This window comes from Pogoniulus pusillus, chromosome 21 (genome assembly GCF_015220805.1).
Source record: "Pogoniulus pusillus isolate bPogPus1 chromosome 21, bPogPus1.pri, whole genome shotgun sequence".
NCBI lineage: Eukaryota > Metazoa > Chordata > Aves > Piciformes > Lybiidae > Pogoniulus > Pogoniulus pusillus.
The window spans coordinates 23,157,976-23,180,646 of NC_087284.1; the positions used below are offsets into that span (position 1 = coordinate 23,157,976).

General features: G+C 60.8%; 1 protein-coding gene across 2 annotated transcripts; it reads left to right on the forward strand.

Moving 5' to 3' along the window:
• Positions 1-2,792: 2,792 nt before the first annotated feature.
• Positions 2,793-22,372, forward strand: KCNG2 (potassium voltage-gated channel modifier subfamily G member 2). 2 transcript variants are annotated; one of them, XM_064161255.1, is made up of 3 exons: positions 2,793-2,867; positions 11,851-12,675; positions 20,460-22,372. In XM_064161255.1, exons 2-3 carry the CDS (start codon positions 11,920-11,922, stop codon positions 21,261-21,263), a joined length of 1,560 nt encoding a protein of 519 aa, XP_064017325.1. In that variant the 5' UTR covers positions 2,793-2,867; positions 11,851-11,919; the 3' UTR covers positions 21,264-22,372. The 2 variants fall into 2 exon arrangements, with proteins under 2 accessions (XP_064017325.1, XP_064017326.1); XM_064161256.1 differs by lacking the exon at positions 2,793-2,867 and adding an exon at positions 4,119-4,232.
• The last annotated feature ends 299 nt before the right edge of the window (positions 22,373-22,671 follow it).

Sequence of the window (22,671 nt, forward strand, 5' to 3'; positions counted from 1 at the left end):
CCAATCATGCCACTGGTGTCTGTGGGCACCCACGAGGGGGTCATGCCACCCTGAGTGCCCTGGCAGCTCCTGCTTGGGCTGAGCAAAGTAGCCAGGACACCAGTCCTGCTCTTGGCAGCACCAGGCCGTGGCAGAGAAGCCCCTGGTTGGTGCTCACATTGTTTCTGCTCTGCTCTGCAGGATCCTTGTTCTGTCTTCTGCTGCACTCAGCCACTGGCACAGGCAAGAAGCCTCTCAGCAGCACCCAACTGGCCAACTGCTTGGACACACCTCAGACCCCCCATGGCACATCTGAGCAGCCTCCCAGCCTGGCTTTGGGCCCACTGCCAGCAGGAGCTGTGCTGGCCTTTGTGAGGCAACCATGTCCCCTCCAAGCCACCCTCCTCTGGGGGCTGCATCCACAAGGTTTAGCTCTCCCTCTGCTGACATCCAGAGCTGCCAGGACTCAGAGGTGTGCCGAGGTGCACCTCGCTGCCCTGCTGGCTGGGCATGAAGATCTCGGAGGTCTTTCTCACCCCTGCCCCTGATGATCTTCTGCTCGGCACTAAGGGGATCTGAGGCCAGAAAATTACATTTGCCACCAAACACTGCACTGAGGTCAGCAAAAGTCTCTTCCCCAGCCCTGAAATCCGCCTCGAGAGCTCTGCTGGAGCTTCAAGAGAGGCTGAAAACGTCAGCGAGGAAATGAAGCCTTTCAGAAGGCCCAAATCGTGGAGCCCTCTGAGCTCCTGCCCACCGAGTGCTGGGGGCCGCCTGCCTGCAGGAGTCCGGGGCTGCTCCTGCTGCTCTTTGGCCTTCCCGCGGAGAAAAGCTGCAGGGACAGCTCTCAGTGCGGCGCCGAAGGAGGCTTTCAGAGCAGAGTGCTCTGAACAAAGCCTCTTACTTCTGCGTCGAGGGCTGTGACAGCCTGAGTGGAGCCGTGGGCATGGCAGGCTGCAGAGAGCCTTTCTGCGTCCTTTGTGTCCCTCAGATGGAGAGCTCCAGCCCCTCCGGCGGCTTGGAGTGCCCCAGACGTCCTCTGGCAGGGCTCTTGGCCACTGCCCCCCCGCAGCCTGGCACCAGACTGTCAAAGCTATGCCCTGCTTGGCCATGTCCACACCAGTCTGGTCTTGAGGGTCCCTTCCAACACAGACCCTTCCATGATCTTGCAGGTCGTTCCCAGACCATTCCATGATCTTGAAGTCCCTTGCACCACAGACCGAGCCCCTGTTCTCTGGACCTGTGGGGCAGGTGGCTTCCAGCAGTCTTTCAGCACTGCTAAGACTCGGGTCTGGAGCTGCAGTGCCTGTCTCGGCTCCACAGGCTTTGGGAGCGATCCATGGAGAGCAGTGCCAAGGTGGAGCTGCGGAGGACAGCAGGAGATTGAGTGTCTGGCCCGGTGGGTTTGTGTGCCAGAAGAACAGGACATGGGATTAAATGAGCAGGGAGGTCTGAACTGGCAGTCCCACAGTGCTGCCTTGGGAACCACAGCTCAGGGAGAGTTTGTGCCCTTGCAGCTCGCCAGATCGTGCGCCCAATGCAAGCAGTGGGCACTGGAGGAGGGGACGTGAGCACAGTGTGGGTGAACCTCCCCAGGACACAGAGGTGGCGCCACTACAACTGCCTGAGAAGACCCACTGAGAGGGGCAGCGCTGATGCCGTGGGGCTGCAGCATTCATCCACTCTGACCTGGCGTTCCCCATTCACCGTCGGAGAGAAGGCACCAAGCAGCAGCTCCATCGTCTGCTTCAGCCTGGAGAGGCAAGTGGCGACCTAATTAATGCCTGTTGCAGGGTGCCAGGCTGGAAGACACCCCGAGGGTCAGCCGGTCCAACACGTCTGTATCAGCTTTGCTTCTGCCGGGAGAGGCAGGACCGCTGCCGGGTGCCAGAACCAGCCAGAAGTTCCTGTAGAGGTGTGGGGGGAAAGGAAACATCAAACAAAAGATGAATGGATGCCAGGATGCCAGAGAGGCATTAGAAGGTGTGAGGGCTGGCGGGAAGCTGGAGCCACAGCTGCGGATATGTCCTGAAGAGACAGGCAAGAGCTAACGGGCAGCGGGGGAAGGGGTTTCAAGCCTTGCAGACAACCTGCAACTCGCTGTGGCAGGGGAGCGGGGAGGGGGAGTTCAGCCTGGCACCCTCTGCCGAAAACACCCAGTCCAGGAGCACGGTGCCTTCTACTGGCACCGGGGAGCAGCGCCCCGGGCACACAGCGGCTGTGCATTTCCCTACTGTCCACAGACTGGCAGCGGCTGTGCCCGAGCGGCCCTGACCCTCGCTGTCCACTTTGTCCGCCGAGGGTCCCGGCAGAGCCCGGGCACAGCCAAGGCAAAGCAGCGATGCCGAGCTCGGGGATGTATCCCGCTGCACCGGAGGCTGCCGAGGGTCCCGGCAGAGCAGCCGGTACGGCGGAGCCCAGCCTAGGTGGGAGGGGGCTGGCAGCGGGCAGGCTTACGGCAGCCCACCGGGAGCAGCTCACCGGCGGCAGAGGTTACCCCGGGCTCGGGCTCGGCTTTCGGGCAGCCCGCAGCCGCTTGCGGAGAAGCTGTCGGCGCCGGGACAGCGGCGGGGGAAGGGATCACTGTCCGCATTGGCCCCGCCGAGAGGATGCTCCCTCCGGGACCCCCACCCCGTGGGGCCGTCTGGGCTCGGCGCTGCCCCCGCTGCTGTCCCGGCGGCCGAGGGCGGGCCGGGAGCTCGCCCCGGGCAGGGCCCGCCCCGCTCCGGCACAGCTGCCGGCACGGCCGCCCCCGGTCGCTTGCCCCCGCCGGCAGGCGGCGCTCTGCGGCCGGCTCTGGGAGCCGAGGCGGCGGCGGGACCGCGGCGGGCGGCAGCAGTCGGGGCGGCGGCGAGCAGCGATGGAGCGAGGAGCAGGGGGTTCCCGAGGTGAGAACGGGGCCGACGGGCGAGGAGCCGCGGGCGGGGGCTGCGCCGGTGACTCCCGCCCGGCGCTGGGTAGCGGCAACTTCGCGGCTCGCAGCAGCACCACCGCCAACTTGCCGCCTTCCGCGGCAGCGGGGCGAGGGGCTCAGCCGGAGCCGTCCCACTGCCGCCTTCCCTGCTTGTCCTTCCCGCCGGGAATGGGCCCCGGGACGGCCCCGGCGGATGGGCGGCAGCCCCAGGTAACGCCCAGGGTCTGCGCCGGGAGCGGGGGCCGGGGGCGCTCGGAGCGGGAGGGGGTCGGAGGCGGCCGCTCTGCAGGGACTGCCCCAGGGCACTTGTGGTGCGTTTAGCGCTTGGGGTCCGTGAAGGGTCAGGGTGAGCTGGGATAGCGCTCGCAGTGACGGCGGGAAGCCCTGGCAAGAGCTGCAGAGGAGCCCCAAATCCTGCTGCAGCTGCACAGGACCCTCTGATCCCATCAGAGCTGCACAGGAGCCCCAAATCCTGCTGCAGCTGCACAGGAGCCCCAAATCCTGCTGCAGCTGCACAGGAGCCCCAAACCCCATCGGAGCTCCTTGGCCACCCAAGTCCTGTGGTTTCTTGCTTAGGCAGAGCTGCTGCTGGGTTCTGGGGTCCCTATCAGCGTTTAGACCAAGTGGATCTCCCAGGCAGGTTGGGACCTCAGGGCAGAGCCTGTGCAGCCCCGATGGTTGTGGGTCTGAGTCTGGATCCGGAGCAGGTCTCCTCCGGGCGTGCCTGGCTGGCAGAGGTTTGCTACGTGTGCCACTCGAAATGCGCTGCCTGTGCTCGGACCAGACCACGGGTGGAGAAGGAGCAGCAGGGCTCTGCCTGTGGTGCACACCAGGATCAGCACTGGCCCTGAAACCGAGGGCTAAGATTTGTCCCAGGGGAGATGGTTCGTGTCCATGAGCCCCTGATGACCCCGAATCGAGACTGAGACCCACAACCATGTGGGTCGGGTCTGGCCCCGCAGGAAGGCTGCCTGGGTCCACGCGAAGTGGCAGCTCTCCGTCCGAAGGCACATTTGCAGCTCAGTCTGCGGCACCGAAGCGGTTTAGGACGAGATGTCCTTCAAGTCTGCTCATCCCCCCCGGCTATTTCCATGGCTCTGAAGTGACTTGAGGGTGACCTTCAGACAAGAGAAGTCGGCTTTGCTCAGAGGATTTCAAGTCTCTTTTATTTGCTCTTCTGAAGGCTTCCCTAAAAGAAGCAATCAGAGCACTTGGAAAGAGCGCCAGGGCGGACTATTCAGCAGCCCTCTCCCCTGGGCAGGAGCTGTAGGACTTCGCACTGCCGCTGGAGAGGTTTCTGAGCAGGCACAGATCAGGTTTGCCGCTGAAGCTGGAGCAGGTAGGCAGAGGAGGGCAGTCCCCTTTTGTCCCCTGCTGCTGATGTGGTGTGAAAGGGGCTGGAAAGCAGGCGACTGGCCCAGCAGTCTGCTTTCCCAGACACTCTGGGGGTTGCTCAGTCCGTGCAAACTCGAGACCTGCCTTTAGGACGTGGCTCAGTGGCCAGGGTGGTGTTGGGCTGCTGGCTGGACTGGATGACCTGGGACTATTCAGCCTGGAGAAGAGGAGGCTCCGAGGTGACCTCACTGTGGCCTTCCAGGATCTGCAGGGGGCTACAAAAATAGTTGGGGAGGAACTTCTGAGGCTGTCAGGGAGTGCCAGGACTGGGGGAATGGAGCAAAGCTGGAGGTGGGGAGAGTCAGGCTGGAGGTGAGGAGGAAGTTGTTGAGCAGGAGAGTGGTGAGAGTCTGGCAGGGGTTGCCCAGGGAGGTGGTTGAGGCCCCATGGCTGGAGGTGTTTGAGGCCAGGCTGGCTGAGGCTGTGGGCAGCCTGCTCTAGGGTAGGGTGTCCCTGGGCATGGCAGGGGGGTTGGAACTGGCTGCTCCTGGTGGTCCCTTCCAGCCCTGACTGATTGCCCAGCCCAGACCCTCCTGTGCTTCCGTGCAGCGGTATCAGGAGGTCCTCTGGGCAGCACCTGCCTGGCACATCGCTTGGGACACAAGCAGCAGCTGCCCCCGAGCCTCTGGTCTGGTGGGAAAGAACAGGTGGAGGCAGCTCTGCATTGGCTGCCAGTCGATGTCCAGCACCTCTCTGGCTCCACTACAGAATGGTTCTGGAGCACCCAAAGGACAGCTCCAGCGCTGTGTGAGCAACTCCTGTGGTCTCAGCGGTGCCTGCAGGACTGGAGCCCTGTTGTGTGGTTCTGTGGCTCCAAAGCCCTCAGATGGAGGAGTTCTCTTTTTTGTACTTCCCTCCAGCAGTTGTTGGGTTTCTGCTGAGCAGGGCACTCAGGCAGGCTGCTGCTGGGCTTTGGGTGCTTCTGATCCTTCCGCCTGAGAAGAGGAGGCTCAGGGCAGAGCTCATTGCTGTCTGCAGCTACCTGAAGGGAGGCTGTAGCCAGGTGGGGTTGGGGTCTGCTGCCAGGCACCCAGCAACAGAACAAGGGGACACAGTCTCAAGTGCTGGGGGAGGTCTAAGCTGGATGTTAGGAGGAAGCTGTTGCCAGAGAGAGTGATTGGCATTGGAATGGGCTGCCCAGGGAGGTGGTGGAGTCACTGTCCCTGGGAGGTGTGGAAGCCAAGCCTGGTTGGGGCACTTAGTGCCACGGTCTGGGTGACTGGACAGGGCTGGGTGCTAGGTTGGGCTGGGTGAGCTTGGAGGTCTCTGCCAACCTAGATGATTCTATGATGCTGTGTGGCACCTTGGCTTGGAGAAGGTGCTGTGCCATCTGGCATGTCCTGCACAGCCTCCTCTGCAGTGCTCTGGCTGGGCGTTGTGGAACACCTGCTCCTCTACTGGGTAGCTGAGTGGATCTGGTCTGGAACGAGAGAATCTGGTGGCTCCTCTGCCTGAAGCTTTTTCCAGAATGGAAAGGCTCTACCAGTGCCAAGGCAAGTGACAGATGTTGGAGGAGAGTTCTGGGAGGGCTGCAGGCCTGAGGGAACGTTTGGGAAGCATTTCAGGAGTAACAGAATGCAGAAGAGTCATGGCCAAAAAATGTCCACTGACCTCCAGCTGCTCCTGGGCTGGACAAATCCAAAGGAAAACCCTCACTCAGCTGTGGAAACCTCTGCAGCCTGCTGCTTCAAAGCCTCTCCTGCCTCCTGCCCTGAAAGGTCTCCAGGCTGGGAGGGGAGCACAGGCAGGAGGCTGGAGCTGGGTGGAAGGTGAGAAGCTGCGGTGGGCCTGGCAAGCTGCATGGGGTGTGCGTCATTGGACTCCTGTGCTCTGTGACTCACCTGGAGAAGGCAAGCAGCACTGCCACGAGGTGGAGAGCGGGAAGTCACTGAGGTCACCAGAGCCACGTGGCTGGAGTGGAGCCAGACCAGGTATGGCAGAAATAGGTCAGTGCAGCTGACAGGTCCTACTCACCCAGGATGGCTTCTCCTGGCTGAAATCATCCTGAGGAGTGCTGCGTCTCAGGGCAGAAACTACGGCAGCAGACCTGCAGGGGCTTTGGCTGGGTCTCTGCTCAGACAGTGCTGGAGCAGGCTGCCCAGAGGGGTTGTGGAGGCTCCTTCTCTGGAAAGATTCCAGAGCTGCCTGGACAGTGTGACCTGGGCAGAGGCCAAGGTTTCCAGCCACACTGGTTCTGTCCGAGGGGGTCTCTGGTCTCCGTGGAGAGCTGCAGTGCTGATGGCAGGGTGCCATGCTCACAGAAGTCGTGTGGAGGATCTTCTCTTGCTGCCATGAAATCCACAGTGAATCCCCACAGGCTCCCTGGGCAGAGATTCTCAAAGGGCCTGAAGGGCTCTGCTCACTTAGGACAGCTCTGGTTGTGTCCCCAGTGCTCTTCCAGACACACTAACAGATCCTGCTGAGTGTTCAGCTGTTGCCCTTGCACCACATCTGCCACCCCAGAGCACGCAGCTGGCACTGGGTGCCTCTGTGCAGGCAGCAGGCTGGAGCTGCTGGCTGCCCCTGGAAGCCAGTGGGATCCAGTGGCTGATGTGCCCCTTTGGGACTTGCTTGCCCTGCGCTGCTGAGGGCTCTGCTCAGTGCACCCCAGCTCCCAGACCCCAGGTCTGGTATGCATTTACCTGGGAGTGGTTTGCTTAGGTGATCTGAGATATCTGAGGTGATCTGAGCCTGCTCCTAGACACAGCAGACCAGGGGCCCGATCCTGGCAGAGAGCTTCTCTCAAGCTGCCTTAGATGCAAGGTGCAGGAGGTCAGCACAGGTTTGGACCAGGCTCTGAAATTGTTAAGTGTCTGCTCCGTGCCACAGTCCTCTCTCTCCAAAGCCTTTTATCCTTCGCTGCCCTCTTCCTGCACAGGCTTTCAGGAAAGCTCATCTTTCTTTCTGATGTGTGAGTTGCTGTGGGCATGAACCCCCCAAGTGCTCTGGGCGACTACCAGATTTCATCTGAAACCAGCACAATTTGCATGCCCATGCTGACCACAAGAGGTTTGGCTCAGAGCTTTCTCTCTCCCACTCTCTTCCTGTAACCACAGCTGGGTTTGCTCTTCTCTTGCACTTATTGCATGCTTCTGGGTCATGAAGCCACCCTCTGTGGCCATGAAACCATCTCTGTGATGGCTACAGAGGCACACGAAGTCACGAAGCTGTGTTCTGAGCTGCACTCGCTGCAGGGCGTTGGGGGGACCTGCAAAGGGTTGGAGGGACCTGCAGAGCATTGGGAGGGCCTGGAGAGCATTGGGAGGACCTTTCCGGCTGACTGGCTCTGTCCAGCAAGCCCTCCAGGGGTCCCTTCTACTCCAGCCCCTCCACCACCTGAGGACTGACCTCCCTAGGAGCCACCTTCCATGTTCCTTCAATTCCTGTTGCCTCAGCTGATAAATAGAGCCACAGAATCCTGGAATGGCTCAGGTTGGAAGGGAGCTCAGAGCTCATCTCCTCTGACCTCCTGCCATGCCCAGGGACACTTCTCGGCTCAGCTGAGCTGAAGGCCTCATCCAGCCTGGCCTTCAACACCCCCAGACAAGAGGCAGCCGCAGCCTGTTCCAGGGTTTCACCACCCTCATGCTGCAGAACTTTGTCCTCAGCTCCAGTCCAGTCCTGCTCTGCCTCTGCTCCAAACCACCCTGCCTTGTCCTGGTGCACTGCACCTGCTGCTGGGTCTGGTGGGGTCTGATGGTTTGGTCCATCACAGGGCTTGGAGACCAACCAGGGCTGCAGGTTCCTGCCAGGACATGGATGTGGTTGTTTGGGATTGAGTTTGGAGGGAGGAGGGAGGGGAGCTGAGTAAACTTGCTGCTTGCTCAGGGCTTAAGCTCAAGGGTTGTGTGGGATGAGCAAGTGCTGAATGCATTAAGTGAAACGAGGTCACCTCGAGCGTGAAACAAAGTTGGAGATAGAGCTGTGTACAGGGCCAAGGACAGCCTCTCTCTGAGGCCCCTCCATTAAGGAGCTGTTAGCTCCTTATTTACTGAGCTGGGTGCAGGTTCTGGGAGGCTCGATGGCCATGTTTGCTTTGTGCTGGATGAGCAAGCAAATGGAAGATTAATTCATTTTTTATGAGCTGCTCTTTAGTGGGGATTTCCAGGAGGGCTGAGGACAGAAGTGATGTTGGGTGTGAGGCTTCAGTGGTTCTTTTGTGCTAGCAGGAGAGGCAAGAAGCCACAAAGGGTGATGGAGTTTTGTCTGGGAGTTGTGCTCTGGGGTAAGTGAAGTGCAGGGAGCTGAGTCTGAGGGCTTCTGGTGTCCTACAAACATTGCAGAGCTGCTGAGCACCTGGGCCTTGTGCTGTGCTGGGGGAGGCAGAGGAAAGGGGGTTTGGATTCTTTGGTGGGCCACAGAACTGCAAAGCACAGGCTCGGAGCTGAGCTGAGCCCAGCTTTCTGGAGGCAGCTGTCTGCCTGCTCCAGCAAGCACCAAGCTGCTCCTCCCTGGCCGTGCCAGCACTGCAGTGCTCCAGCAAGCAGGACCCAGCGGGTTAGACCAGCAGAGCACCTGCTAGGCACTCCTGCTGGCACTGCAGTGCTCCAGCAAGCAGGACCCAGCGGGTTAGACCAGCAGAGCACCTGCTAGGCAGCTCCTGCTGGCACTGCAGTGCTCCAGCAAGCAGGACCCAGCGGGTTAGACCAGCAGAGCACCTGCTAGGCACTCCTGCTGGCACTGCAGTGCTCCAGCAAGCAGGACCCAGCGGGTTAGACCAGCAGAGCACCTGCTAGGCAGCTCCTGCTGGCAGCCAGGAGGCAAAAACATTCCCACACTTGGCATTCTCCAGCCTCTCTGGGAGCCTGTTGGAGCTCCTGGCAGCACAAAACAGAGCAGCTCTCCATGGCCAAAGGGGGCCGTTCTGCAGCTCCTGGGATGCTCTGTCAGGTAAAGGGGCGAGGAAGGAGCTTCAGAGTGAGAGAGAGCCAGAGAGGGGGTCAGCTTCCTCAGCTCTACTGGCACAGGTATGTCACTCTCTTGGTCATCAAGTGACTGTGCCCCTGTGCTTGCTGCTGGTGAGGCCACAGCTCAAATACTGGGCTCAGCTTTGGACCCTCACCCCACGAAGGACACTGAGGGGCCTCACAGGCTCTCCAGGTTCTCTGTGCCCCAGATGATCCCTGTGGTGAGGCAGCCTGTGAAAGCTTCTGGGTGCTGGAACATCTGTGAGCTCCTGAAGCTTGCCAGGGCCAGCAGAGTCCTGGCATGGCAGGGGGCACACGAACACAGGCGGTGCCCGCTCAGGCTGTCCTTTGGTACAGCTGCCTCCATCTCCACCCAGCTTTCACCTCTGTGCTGGTTGCACCCCCTCTCTTGTCTGCCTCTCAGGCCCGTGGGCAGGTCTCTCCTGCACAGTGCTGGGCAGGGCACCAGACAGCACCAAGTGCAAGAGCACACTGGACCCCCTGGGCCTCTGCCCAAGGCATCCGCGGTGGCAGCGGCAGGCTGGCTGCAGGCTGAGCTCTGTGCCCGGTGAGCCAGGGATGTGCCACAGCCACGCGTGGGCCTTGTCTTGCTTCCGGGCAGCAGTGCCAGGTCCCAGCAGGGCCCTGAGTCAGTGTCTGGGCTCCCGCGAGGCTGCAGTGGAAGCATCCTGTGGGCATCCTGAGCTGTGCCTCAGGGCTGTGCCCCTGAGCCACCACGCAATGACCCCTCCTGCTGTCAGGCTGCGTTGCCTTTCACCAGGCAGAGCTTGAAACATTCATTGCTCCAGAGCCTCCCCCTGGCCTCCCCTGCCTACCACAGAACCAGACCTGCAGGGCTTTGTGACTGGCAGTTAAAAATAGGTTGCTGGCAGAGCCAGGGAGCAGCTGAGGTAAGAGAGCTGAAGTTCACCCGCGTTAATGCCCGCTGCTTGGTGTGCCACCAGCCACAGCAGGTTACTCCAGACTCTCCAGATGGGCTTTCAGTATCCCCAAGGTTGGAGATTCCATGGTGACCTCTCTTGGCATTCTCCTCAAGTGTTTAAACACCCCCATGGTGCCAGTGCCTTCTGTGCAGCCACACACAGATCCCAGAGCTCCTGGAGTCAGAGACTCGTGGAATGGGTTGGGTTGGAAAGGACCTTAGAGACCACCCAGCTCCAAGCCCCTGCCATGGGCAGGGACACCTCCCACCAGCCCAGGCTGCTCAGGCCTCATCCAGCCTGGCCTTGAATAGCTCCAGGGAGGGGGCATCCAACACCTCCCTGGGCAACCTGTTTCAGTGCCTGACCACTCTTCCAGTCAAGAGGTTGTTCCTAATCCCCACCCTAACCCTCTAACCCCTGCAAAGGCTTAGAAAGAAGGATCCTGATCCAGCAGGGTGACAAAGAATTGTGTGCGGAGCCGTGGTGGGAGCAGGCAAGTGGAGGTGCACTGAGCAGGTGAACAGTCCCCTCTGCACGGAGGAGATAGCCAAGAGGAGACTGGGGCAGCTGCCTGCCCCGGCATTCATTCCCTCCCCAACCCCCGGTGAGCAGTGCCTGTGCTCCAGAGGTGTCAGCTGCTGCTGTGGCAGAGGCTGCTGAACCTGTGCGTGTGGGCAGCTCCTCACCAGGGACAGACGCAGACAGCACTTCTGAGTCAGGAGGAGCTGCTGGGCTCTGCTGCACAGAGGAGCCCGCGGCCGTGAGCAGCCCTCTGGGCATGCTCCTCAGCCTGGACACTGCAAAGGCTGAGAGGCAGAGCCCAGTCCTGTCTCGTGTCCCTGCAGCGTGCCCACTGTCGGGCCCGGTGCCGTCAGCTGGGATGGTGGAGATGCCAACTGGATGATGAGGCAGTGCCGTTTCTGGAGGCTGCTCTCCCGAGGCAGCTGCATGCCCGGGATAACCTTGGCATGCAGGGAGTATTTTGAGCCCCGGCTCGCTGGGGAGGGTCCCGCCGCATGCCGTGCACATGAGGTCAGGACCAGACCTTCCAGGCTTCTTTTACTTCTCAGGAGAGATGCCAAACTGGGAGCCTGCAGGGATGGCTTCTGCTTTGCTGTAGGACACAGTGGCACAGCAAGCCCTCCCATGCTGGTCCACTGGCATCCACCCTGCTCTAGGGCAACCACCCCACCAGGGTGCCAAGGGGAAGAACACAGGCAGCTCTATGACCTTGCCGTGCTGGGCCGAGGGTCAACCTGGATGCTCTTGTGGGACTCTTCCAACCAAAGCTGTTCTGTGCTCCTGGGATCCTTCACTTGCTTGGCTCTTTGGCTGAGATCTCCACAACAACCTCCAGTGTGTGCTGATGGAGTCTGGCATCTCCAGTGTGAGGGCAGCAAATTCATTCCAGAAACCAAACTCCAGCATCTGGTGTGCCAGAACTGTCCAGAATGGACCAGTTCAGCCACAGGCAGTGCCATCGGTGGTGACTCCTGCAGTGACACTGCTCTGCCTCTTGGGACTGAGGGGCTGGGATTGGTTTTGCTTTCAGGACTGAGGGGCTGGGATTGGTTTTTCCTTTGGGACTGAGGGGCTTGGATTGGTTTTGCTCTTGGGATTGAGGGGCTGGGATTGCTTTTCCTCTTGGGACCGAGGGGTTAGGATTGGTTTCCACCTAGCAAAGCCTTACTGCTGCAGTTGTGTTTTCCAGGTTGTCTCTCGGGTGGAGCTCCAGATGCCTTTGTTTGAGTAGCTTCCAGGTCCCCTATGGGCTCCACCAATGTACCAGGAAATGGCTCTGCTCTCCGGGAATGCAGACCCAGAGTTCAGCTCCTGCTCCTTCAATAACCTGGAGAGGTTGTGTGAGGTGCAAACCAAGAAAGGTTTCTTCTACAGGAAGGCCAAGCTGCTGCAGCCCAGGGAGGACCTGTGCTTCCTGGCCCGCCTGGAGGACCGCAGCAGGTTTGTGATCATCAACGTGGGGGGCATCAAGTACAGAGTGCCGTGGACCAGCCTGGAGAACTGCCCCCTGACCAGGCTCGGGAAGCTGAAGTCCTGCCGCAGCCACGATGAGCTCCTGGACATCTGCGACGACTACGACGTCGGCCGCAATGAGTTCTTCTTCGACCGCAGCCCCAGCGCCTTCCGCACCATCATGGCCTTCCTGGGCGCCGGCAAGCTGCGGCTGCTGCGCGAGATGTGTGCCCTCTCCTTCCGCGAGGAGCTCCTCTACTGGGGCATCGAGGAGGACCACCTGGAGAGCTGCTGCAAGAGGAGGCTGCGCCAGAGGGAGGAGGAGGCGGCCGAGGCCGAGCTGTACGAAGCAGAGGTGTCCTCCAGCGAGGGCTCGCAGCGAGCCCTGCAGGGCCCTGGCCGCATGGGGCTGTGCATGAGCCAGCTCAGGGACATGGTGGAGAACCCCCACTCGGGCATCCCGGGCAAGATCTTCGCCTGCATTTCCATCTCCTTCGTTGCCATCACTGCCATCAGCCTCTGCATCGGCACCATGCCGGACGTCAGGCAAGAGGAGGACCAGGTGAGTGCAGCTGTGCCCCAGGGAAGAGACGGACACAGCCACCCCACAGGGGCTGTGGCTTATGGTGCTGTGGCTTATGGTGCTGTCTCCTCAGGGAGGGCATGGACAAGGCCATCCCAGCAGGTCCTGTGCTGAGGGCTGGCCAGGGCAGAGCACAGAAGGTTTTGTGTCCCTCAGTATTGAGGGAAGGTTGGCCCAGGCTGTGCCTTGCCAACACAGCTTGGCACTTGCCAGCAGCAGGCAGCTTCAGCCAGCATCTCTGGTTTGTGACATCTCTAAACAGATGACAAACTACCTGCAGGGGACAGAGACACCAGCTGGGCCCGAGGCTCACAGAGTGGGTTGGGTTGGAAAGGACCTTCAGGACCATCCAGTGCCAAACCCTGCCATGGGCAGGGACATCTCCCACCAGCCCAGCTTGCTCAAACGCCTGCAGGGAGGGGGCAGCCACAGCCTCCCTGGGCAGCCTGTGCCAGTGTCTCACCTCCCTCACTGAAGGATTTCTTCCCCAGTCAGCTCTCCTTCAGGGCAATTTGCTGTCCTGCCCAGGCCGAACCCACAGTGCCCTGCTCTGGCAGCCGCCTCAGGGGTGTTTTGATGGTACCGCTGGGGCAGGGCAGGCGAGCAGAGGCAGCAGCTCTGAGGCAGGGGCACAGCAAATGCTCTGGTCCAGGCAGGCTCCGTACTCTCAGGGAGGAGCCTGGCTGCTGTGTGCCCTTGAAAGCCAGAGCAGGGAGGATGCTCTGGGTTTGGTGTGGCTCAGGGAAGCTGCTCAGCACTTGGGCCCTGATCTGTGCCACAGATCAGTTCCTAGGACTGGCTCTATGCAAGCCATCGAGAGTTCTCTGAAGGAGGATCAAGAAGGACATCCAGGTCTGCATCAAACATGTGCTGAAGTGCAGTCCAAGGGATTGGGGTCCATGGCCTCTTGGTTTCTACCCAAATCCAAGCCTGGCTCCAAGTGTCTGGGCACTAACTGTGCAGGAGGGTCCCTCTGACCATCGCTTGTGCACTGAGCAGGTGACTGTGCGCTGCCAGGAGTGGTGCTGGTGTCTCCAAGGGGTGGTGCTGGTGTCTCCATCTTTGGAGATACTCTGGATGTGGTCCTGGGCAGCTAGGCGGAGAGGCCAGGCCAGAGGACCCGCAGGAGGCTCAGCTGTCGTGTGGCTGTAAGCTTCACTTGGGTTGGGTTTGTCACCTGGAGAGGCAGCTACATGGGGAGAGAGAGGAGGGCTCAGGGCCTGGGCGTGGCAGAGAGCCAGGGTCCTGAGATGAACAAAGGTCACCTCGGGGTGCCTCTGGGTGAGGAAAACTGCTGGAGTGACCATGAAATAATGTGCTAATTCCAGTGGAAGGTGATGTGAAGGAGTCAGCCAGTTGCTGGTGGCACCTGAGACCCTGGCAGAGAGCTGCTCATCGCTGCTGGGCTCAGGTGGAAGCTGCTCAGAGCTGGTTTTCTGCCTGTGAGACTCAGACCTTGGGGGTTGAACTATGAGCCACATCTTTCTGTGTGGCACACCTGGAGCAGGCTGCTTAGGGAGGCTGTGGATGCCTCCTCCCTGAGGGTGTTTAAGGCCAGATTGGATGAGGCCCTGAGCAGCTTGGTGATAGTTGAGAGGTGTCCCTGCCCATGGCAGGAGGTTGGGGCAGATGAGCTCTGAGGTCACTTCCAAGCTGAGCCACTCTCTGAGTCTCTGATTACCAAAAGTGCAGCTTGTGCCTCCCATCCTGCCCTGGAACTCACCACACAGCCAGCACCTCTCAATTCAAGAGAGCTGTTGAGGTGCTGGAAGGTGTTGAGAGCAGGGCAGCAAGGCTGGGGAGGGGCCTGGAGCAGAGCCCTGTGAGGAGAGGCTGAGGGAGCTGGGGGGGTGCAGCCTGCAGCAGAGGAGGCTCAGGGCAGAGCTCATTGCTGCCTGCAGCTGCCTGCAGGGAGGCTGTAGCCAGGTGGGGTTGGGCTCTGCTGCCAGGCAGCCAGGGACAGAAGAAGGGGACAGAGGCTGAAGCTGTGCCAGGGCAGGTTCAGGCTGGATGTTGTTAGGAAGTTCCTGGCAGAGAGAGTGATTGGCACTGGAATGGGCTGCCCAGGGAGGTGGTGGAGTGGCTGTGGCTGGAGGTGTTGCAGCCAAGCCTGTCTGGGGCACTTAGTGCCATGGTCTGGTTGGTTGGGCAGGGCTGGGTGCTAGGCTGGGCTGGAGGAGCTTGGAGCTCTCTGCCAACCTGGCTGATTCTATGATTCTTCCACCCAGCCTGCACTTACAAACCTGATGCCATTATCAAAGACTAGTTGTAGTGGGCGGGCACTGAGGGTGACCTCTCTAAAAGGACTCTTGGGCCTTTGGGCTTCCTGCTTCCCCTGGGGACCACCTGGGATGTGGTTCCACCATCCCCTCAGCTCTGTGGTTAAATGCAAGAGCCACGAGCCGCAGCGGCCCCAGCCACCTGAGCAGATCTGCTGCTCTGCACTGTTTGCTCTGAGCAGCTCAGGCCACAGCAGGCTGCAGGCCAGAGAAGGACCAAGTGGCTCAGCAGCAGCTGCCACCTGCCTGCTCTGCACCACTGTGCACAAGGAGGCTCCTGAGGAGCCCTGGGACTCGCTTTCTCGTGCACTTGCTTACAGGAGGTAGGACTGGCAGCACTGCAAGGCTGTCTCTTAGCTCAGAGTTAGGTTGCTCTGGTTTTTCTCTTTCATAAACTCAAAGTAGGTTTCCTGCTCAGACAGTCCCAATTTCAAACTAGTAACACCCAGTCCAGCTGGGAAGCTTTGAGAGCATCATTCACCCACAGCTGCAGGCACCAGAAGTTGCTTTGCTGTTGATGTGCTCAGCCTGCCCAACATGGTGCCAGTGACTGCTCCACGCTGTCCTGCTCCTGGGCTCTGCAGGCTTTGGGACACAAAAAGTCCTGCACACCTTGTTCCTGGCCATCACAGAGCAGGATCAAAGCTGTCCCCACACCACTGTGCAGGCACAAGGCCGTTTCCTTCTGCCTAGGGTTTCAAGCCAGGCAGCTTTTGTCGTTCAGCGAGCCCAAGCTGGCTCCCGAAGATGCAGCTGCTGCTCAGAGTCCAGCAGTGAGAGAGCTGCAGGCACGAGTCTGAGGTTTGCCCGGCAGCAGCTGGGAGTGCTGAGGTTTGGAAAGTCAAAGTGACGCTGCTGCTGAGGTCACACAGGGAGCTCCAGCATGAGGCCGTCAGGACCCTCTGCACGGCTCCGTCTGCGCCTTGCCTCTTGAGCTCGGGGGGCTCCACTGGTGTGCATCTCTCATCTGCACTCCTCCCTGCCCTGGCAGGATCATGAGTCCAGCAGTCGAGCTAGCCGAGGCTGGAGTCAGCTGAGCCTCTCCACAGGGTTGCAGGCGTACAGAACTGGGGAGCATTGCCTTGCGCTGGTCGCCTGGGGGTGAGGCAGAACCCAGCAGGGTAAGTGCCTCTGGATCGCTCACTGAGACCCTGCTGCTGCGTCAGCGACCCCCTGCAGGCAGATTCCTCATGGCTCACAGCAGCAGGCTCGCATCTGCCGCGGGCACAGGTGATGAATTCAGCAGCCAGGACCCCTCCCAGGCCCTGCTGCCTTTGTCAGCCTGGTCGCTGGCTGCTGCTGGGTGCAGCTCACCCTGCAGCATCCCTTCCATCTACTCAGGCTTCAGCATTTCTGTGGTTCCAGTGCATTTGCTCTCCGGACCTGCAGGTGACTCTGGAGTGACCCGATGGTGAGCTGGCTGGGCCCCAGGCCCCTGCCCTTTGCACGACAGCCTGGGGGCTGCTCTGGGGCCTTCCTTGATCGCTGTCCTGCTGCTCATTCTCTTCTTGCCAACCAAAACTTCACCTGGGTGTTTCCTCTCTTGGCTCCAGGTCCTGCTGCTCCGGGCTGGAGGTCTGGGGAAAAGCAAGCAGCTCCTGGAGGGGCAGGATGAGGCCATGGGCTGGCTGATGTGCAGAGCTCTCAGATGGCTTTGAGCCATTTCCCTGTCTAAAAGCTCAGCTCTGCCATGCCTGCAGTGTGCCCAGCCAGGGCACAGGGTGAAGCTGTTATAGAGCAGGGCATTTCGTCTGCAGATGCCAAGGCACAGGACAAAGGCAGTGAGGCGAGCGGAGCAGCCACAGGGAAGGCAGAGGGGCTGGCCACGGCTTCACAACAGGCTCTGAGCAAAGGCTTAAGGAAGGACCTCTCGGGCTCTGTATTCGCTAAAGGCTCCAAGCAAGCCCCTGAAGCTGGCACTGGGTGCAATGGGCAGCAGCTCTGAGGGCTGCCAGCCGGCAGTGCAGGCTGATCCTCCCAGGGAGGGTGTCAGGGGGACGGGGACAGTGTCCTCAATGGTGCCAGGGGCAGGGCACAGACTGGAGGCCCGGAGGCTTCGCTGGAAATTAAGGAGAAACTTGTGTGGGGTGAGGGTGCTGGAGGCCTGCGGCAGGCTGCAGAGAGGCTGCAAAGTCTCCTCTGGAGGCTTTCCAACCTGCCCGGGCATTGTGATCTGTGCAACCCGACCGGGGTGACCCTGCGGCAGCAGAGCCTGGAGACAAACAGGAAACAGTGGGAATGGTGTGAGGGGCCCAGCACCCCAGCACCCCAGCACCCCCAGCACCCCCACCCGCCCTCAGCCCCATCGGCAGCGGGGCACAGGCTGCAGGGGCAGGCGCAGCAGAGCGGCAGTGTGGCTCCCTCCTGGCACAGAGCTGAGGGTGCATGGGCAGAAGCCGTGGGCACTTGCTGCCAGCCCACAGCTGACTGCCTTCACACACCGCAGAAGTGTTGGTTAGGTAGGGGCGAGGCCAGGCTGGACCAGCGAGAGGTGTCCCTGCCCACAGGGGTTGGAACTGGATAGTCTCGAAGGTCGCTTCCAGCCCAAACCCTTCCAGGGCTGTGCGGGTGGCCAGGGCAAGCAGGCTGCCAGGGCTCCTTGGCAGACAGCTCGGGACCAGCCTTCGGCTGTCGCACAGCAGTGCGGGTTCGAAATGCCCTCTGTTGGCAGGCGCCGGGCACAGCACGCAGGGGCATGGGCTGGGGAGGGTCCCTGCTGCAGGGGGAGGCTCCCGCTGCTGCCTGGCTCCTTGGGTTTGTTTGTGTGGTTGTTTATGCCCAGGTGTAGTGAGTAGCGCTCCGGGGTAAACCCAGCTGAAGTCACTGGGCACAGACTGAAGCCACCTGCCAGCAGCTGCTCGGAGCCAGCTCTGGGGACAGGCTGTGCAGAGCTGCCCCAGCCGCACTCAGAGCCAGCTCCAGGCCTCATCCAGCCTGGCCTGCAACACCCCCAGGCAGGAGGCAGCCACAGCCTCCCTGGGCAGCCTGTGCCAGGCTCTCAGCAGCCTCACCCTGCACAGCTTCTGCCTCAGCTCCACTCTCAGCCTGCTCTGCCTCAGCTCCAAACCATTGCCCTTGGCCTGCCTCAGAGCCCCTCAGCACAAGTCCCTCTGCAGCCTTCCTGCAGGAGCCCTTCAGGCCCTGGCAGCAGCTCTGAGGTGCCCCTGGAGCCTTCTCCTCTGCAGCCTGCAACCCCCCAGCTCCCTCAGCCTGTGCTCACAGCAGAGCTGCTCCAGCCCTGCCAGCATCTCTGTGGCCTCCTCTGGCCTCTCTCCAGCAGCTCTGTGCCCTCTTGCTGCTGCTGCTGGAGGCAGGCTTGGAGGTGAGGTCTGAGCAGAGCAGAGCCAAGGGGCACAATGCCCTCTCCTACCCTCTGCCCACACTGCTCTGGCTGCAGCCCAGACCCTGGCTGCCTGCTGGGCTGCAAGAGGGCACTGCTGGCTCCTGGGCAGCTGCTCAGCACCCAACACCCCCAAGGCTCTTTCTTCAGGGCTGCTCCCAGCCCACTCTGCCCCCAGCCTGGATTGGTGCCTGGGCTTGGCCCAACGCAGCTGCAGAACCCTGCCTTTGGCCTGGTTGAATCTGCTGCAGCTGGCACTGTGCCACTTCTCACGCCTTTCAAGACCCCTCTGGATGCCATCCCTGCCCTCCAGGGAGTCCATCAGCTCACAGCTTGGAGTCAGCTGCAACTCAAAAGGCCTGAAGACCAACTCCTGGCCAAGTCATGGTTGGTTTTGGAAGCCTTCAGCTTTGACACAGCTGTTTCTGGGCTCTCTCCCTTCTGGTCCTGCTTTTCTCCTTCCAGTGGCTGATGCATTCTTGGTTGCCTTTCCCTTCCCTGTTCTGGGAAGAGAAGAGTTGGGTTTGGTTTTAACAATGCTGCAAAGTCCCAAGGAGCAGCAGCTGCAAGGAGCAGAGAGCGTGAAGTACGTTGGCTGATCCTGATCTCATGTGAGGCTGACAATAGGTCAGACCTGGATGGAAACAGAACATGGTCCAGAGGACAGACAGACATTTAATTAGTGGGGAAAAAAGGCTGCTTGACACAGGTCTCTAAAGGCCTGCTCAGCCCCTCTTCATCTCAGGCTTTGGCCAGAGTTGAGTTTGTTCGGGCTGCAAGAGGTTAAGGACATCTCTGTAGATGCTTCCCTGCAGTCCCAGGGTCAGTTGTGGACAGTGGAGAATGCCAAGGCCCAGCCTCAGCAGAGAATTCCTGAATGGCTTGGGGTGGAAGGGAGCTCAGAGCTCATCTTTCCCAACCTCCCCCAACACACCTTTCAGATGGACTCAGCTACTCAAGGCCTCATCCAGCCTGGCCTTCGACACCCCGAGGCAGGAGCAGCCACAGCCTCCCAGGGCAGCCTGTGCCAGGCTCCATTCCAGTGAGGAGCAAAGATGTCACCTTGGTTCTGCTGTGTTGGGGGACCTGAGCTTCAGGCAGCGCTCAGCCTCTGGAGGGTGCTGGGTTGGAGGAAGGCTGCCAGGCTGCTCCTGTCCCTGGGGTGGTTCTGCAGGAAAGGTGCAGACAGCAGTGGCCAGACTGTGGGTTTGTAAAGCCACCCAGAACATGGCAGGGTGTGGGAGGGCAGGCAGAGGCTGCTGGAACAGTCCATGAGGAACTGTTCTTACTCCTGCTGACCCCACACCAAAACGGGCACACACGAGCTTGGCAAAGTTCCCTTTCCTTAAGCACCGAGGAGGGTGAGGTGCCAGGGCAGCTGTTAACCAGGGGAGCTGTTAAAGGCCCCAGTGTGCTCGTGGGGCTGCTCCAAGGACAAAGACTCTGTGGGCTTCACTCAAGTTCCCCTCTGGGGCTGCTCTTCTCCAGGTTCTACAGCCCCAGGTCTCAGCCTCTCTTCATCACACGGAGGTTCCAGTCCCCTTCAGCACCTCTGTGGCCCTCCCTTGGACTCTCTCCAGTAGTTTCCAGTTCCTCTTGAAACGGAGAGCCCAGAACTGGACACAGTTCTCCAGGTGCAGCCTCAGCAGGGCAAGTGCCAGGCTAGCACCAAGAGCTGCAGGTCACCTGCAGCCACTGCCCTTGGGTGTGAGCACTTCTACCCTGCCTGATGCTGACCCCCCAGGAGTGTGCCGTGAGCAGGACGCTAGGGCTGACGCCAAGCACACAGCAGCACCAGCAGAAGCTGTAAGCCCTTAACTGAGCAGGGAGGGACCCCCAGAGGCTGACGTCCCTGGCACCGCTCTGCAGGCTGTTAAGGGCTCGTCCAGCGATCAGCTGTGGGGCAGTGGCCGAGCTGTCCGTGTCAGTGCGAGGGTGTGCGGGATGTGTCCCTGGAGGGCTTCAAGAGGTCCGTGACACCTGTGGAGGCGGTTTGCTGGCCGCGGTGGTGGTTCTGGACGCTCCCGAAGGGCTTTTCCGACCCAAGCAATTCCACGGTTCGGTTTCCTTTGGTGCCCTGCAAGCCGCTGCCCGCGCAGAGCTGCCCTGCGCTCGGCCACGCTGACGCTGGCGTCTGTCCGCAGGGCGAGTGCTCGCCGCGCTGCCGGGCGCTGTTCGCGCTGGAGGCGGTGTGCGTGGGCTGGTTCTCGCTGGAGTTCCTGCTGCGCGGCCTGCAGGCGCCGGACAAGTGCGCCTTCCTGCGCGCCCCGCTCAGCCTCATCGACCTCCTGGCCCTGCTGCCCTTCTACGTGTCGCTGCTGCTGGAGCTGCCTCCCGCCGGCGCCGGGCCCGGGGCCGCCGGCAGCAAGCACCTGGAGCGCGCGGGGCTGGTGCTGCGGCTGCTGCGGGCGCTGCGCATCCTCTACGTGATGCGGCTGGCCAGGCACTCGCTGGGGCTGCGCAGCCTGGGGCTCACCGTGCGCCGCTGCGCCCGCCACTTCGGCCTGCTGCTGCTCTTCCTCTGCGTGGCCATGGCCCTCTTCTCGCCCCTGGTCTACCTGGCCGAGAGCGAGCTGGGAGCCAAGCAGGAGTTCACCAGCGTGCCCAGCAGCTACTGGTGGGCGGTCATCTCCATGACGACCGTGGGCTACGGGGACATGGTGCCCCGCAGCATCCCCGGGCAGGTGGTGGCCCTGAGCAGCATCCTGAGCGGCATCCTGCTGATGGCCTTCCCGGTCACCTCCATCTTTCACACCTTCTCCCGCTCCTACAGCGAGCTGAAGGAGCAGCAGCAGCGAGCGGCAAGCCGCCAGGCGCGCCTGCTGCAAGAGAGCACCAAGCTCCCAGCTGGCGGCGCCACGCAGGACCTTAGGGGCACCTTCCTGCCAGACACTGCAGAGCAGGATGCATGGCCTGAGGCAGAGCAGGATGCCAAGGGAAGCTGCTGACGCTAGAGGCCACACAGAACAGCAGAGCCTCCTGACCTGAGGGGCAGACGCCCACGAAGCTGCCTTTGGAGACCAACCGTGGGTCTTCAGGGCCCTCTGAAAGGTGCCCCTAGAAACTCTGCAATACAGGTCCAGCTGGAGCAGTCTCCTTTCCCACCAAGCAAGTCTTTTCCCTGTGGAGCAGCTGCTGGATGTGGCCAGCCAGGAGGACACCAGGTGAAGCACAGACCATGGCGGGCGCCCTGGTGCCGCCTTCTCCCTGCTTGGTGACAGCCTGTACCTGAGGGGGCTCCCCGTGCCCGGGCACAGCAGGTTAGCTTCAGCAGCGCTGCCAAGGAACTCCAACTTCAGACAAGCCAGGGTGGGCAGAAAGGTCTTTTCAGGACTTGACTGGATCTGTTGTGGAGCCCAAGCTGCCAGCTCTACCCCATGGAGTCACCATGCTTGGAGGTGTTGACAAAATGAGTGGACATGGCACCTGGAGGCATGGTTTGATGGACGTGGGGAGCTGGGTCAATAGATGGATGATCTCCAACCAAAACAACTTGGTGAGATGCCTTCAGTGAGCCCTGGCCTGAGCTGCAGGGACTGTGGTAGGAAAGGTGCTAAGGGGGCAGCAGGCATCTGTCCAGTCTAACTGAAGACCAAGCACGTGAATGCCACCAAAAATGGGAATCATTGAGGCACTGAGCTTGGAAAAGAGCTCTGAGATCATCATGGCCAACCTTCAACCTGACACCTCCACAGCCCACCACCTCCCTGACCACCCCTCCACAACCCAATACCTCCATGGCCCCTCCTCCATGACCCAACACCTCCATGGCCCACCACCTCCATGATCACCCCTCCATAACCCAGTACCTCCATGACCCCTCCTCCCTGACCACCCTTCCATAACCCAACATCTCTGTGACCTGACACCTCCATGACTCAACACCTCCATAATTGCTGGTCCATGACCCAGCACCTCCATGGCCACCATCTCAACTCTGGTTTGTGCCCAGCAGCGAGGCCACCCCAGTTCTTCAGCCCTGCAGGCCCTCCTGGAGTCCTCTGTACCATTTTGGTTTTAGCATTGACTGGGATCAAATAAAAGCAATCCTAAAGGCCCAGATGTGCTTTTTTAACCCCTGACAGGAGAGCTGGAGGAAGGTGACCTTCCTGCTAACCATCTCCACATCAGCAGCCCCTCATGCTGCTCCCTGGCTGCGTGCTGAGCTCCTTAGGGGCTCTCACCCCACCAGGGGCAGCAAGGACTTCTCCAGGAGACCTGAGGACCTCAGCACCTGCATGGAGCTGGGTTTGTGGCCCGCAGTGGTGGCTCCCATGCCTCTGCCACAGCACACACGGCCAAAGGCCATTCAGCCCTCACTACCCCTGTCAGTGCAGGTGACACAGGGGTCTCTGA

What these genes read in the sequence shown, in the direction of transcription:
- KCNG2 (XM_064161255.1), top strand. Translation starts at nt 11,920, where the DNA reads ATGTACCAGGAAATGGCTCTGCTCTCCGGGAATGCAGACCCAGAGTTC. An exon ending in TCAGGCAAGAGGAGGACCAG is followed by an intron (nt 12,676 to 20,459) that starts GTGAGTGCAGCT and finishes GTCTGTCCGCAG; the next exon opens with GGCGAGTGCTCGCCGCGCTG.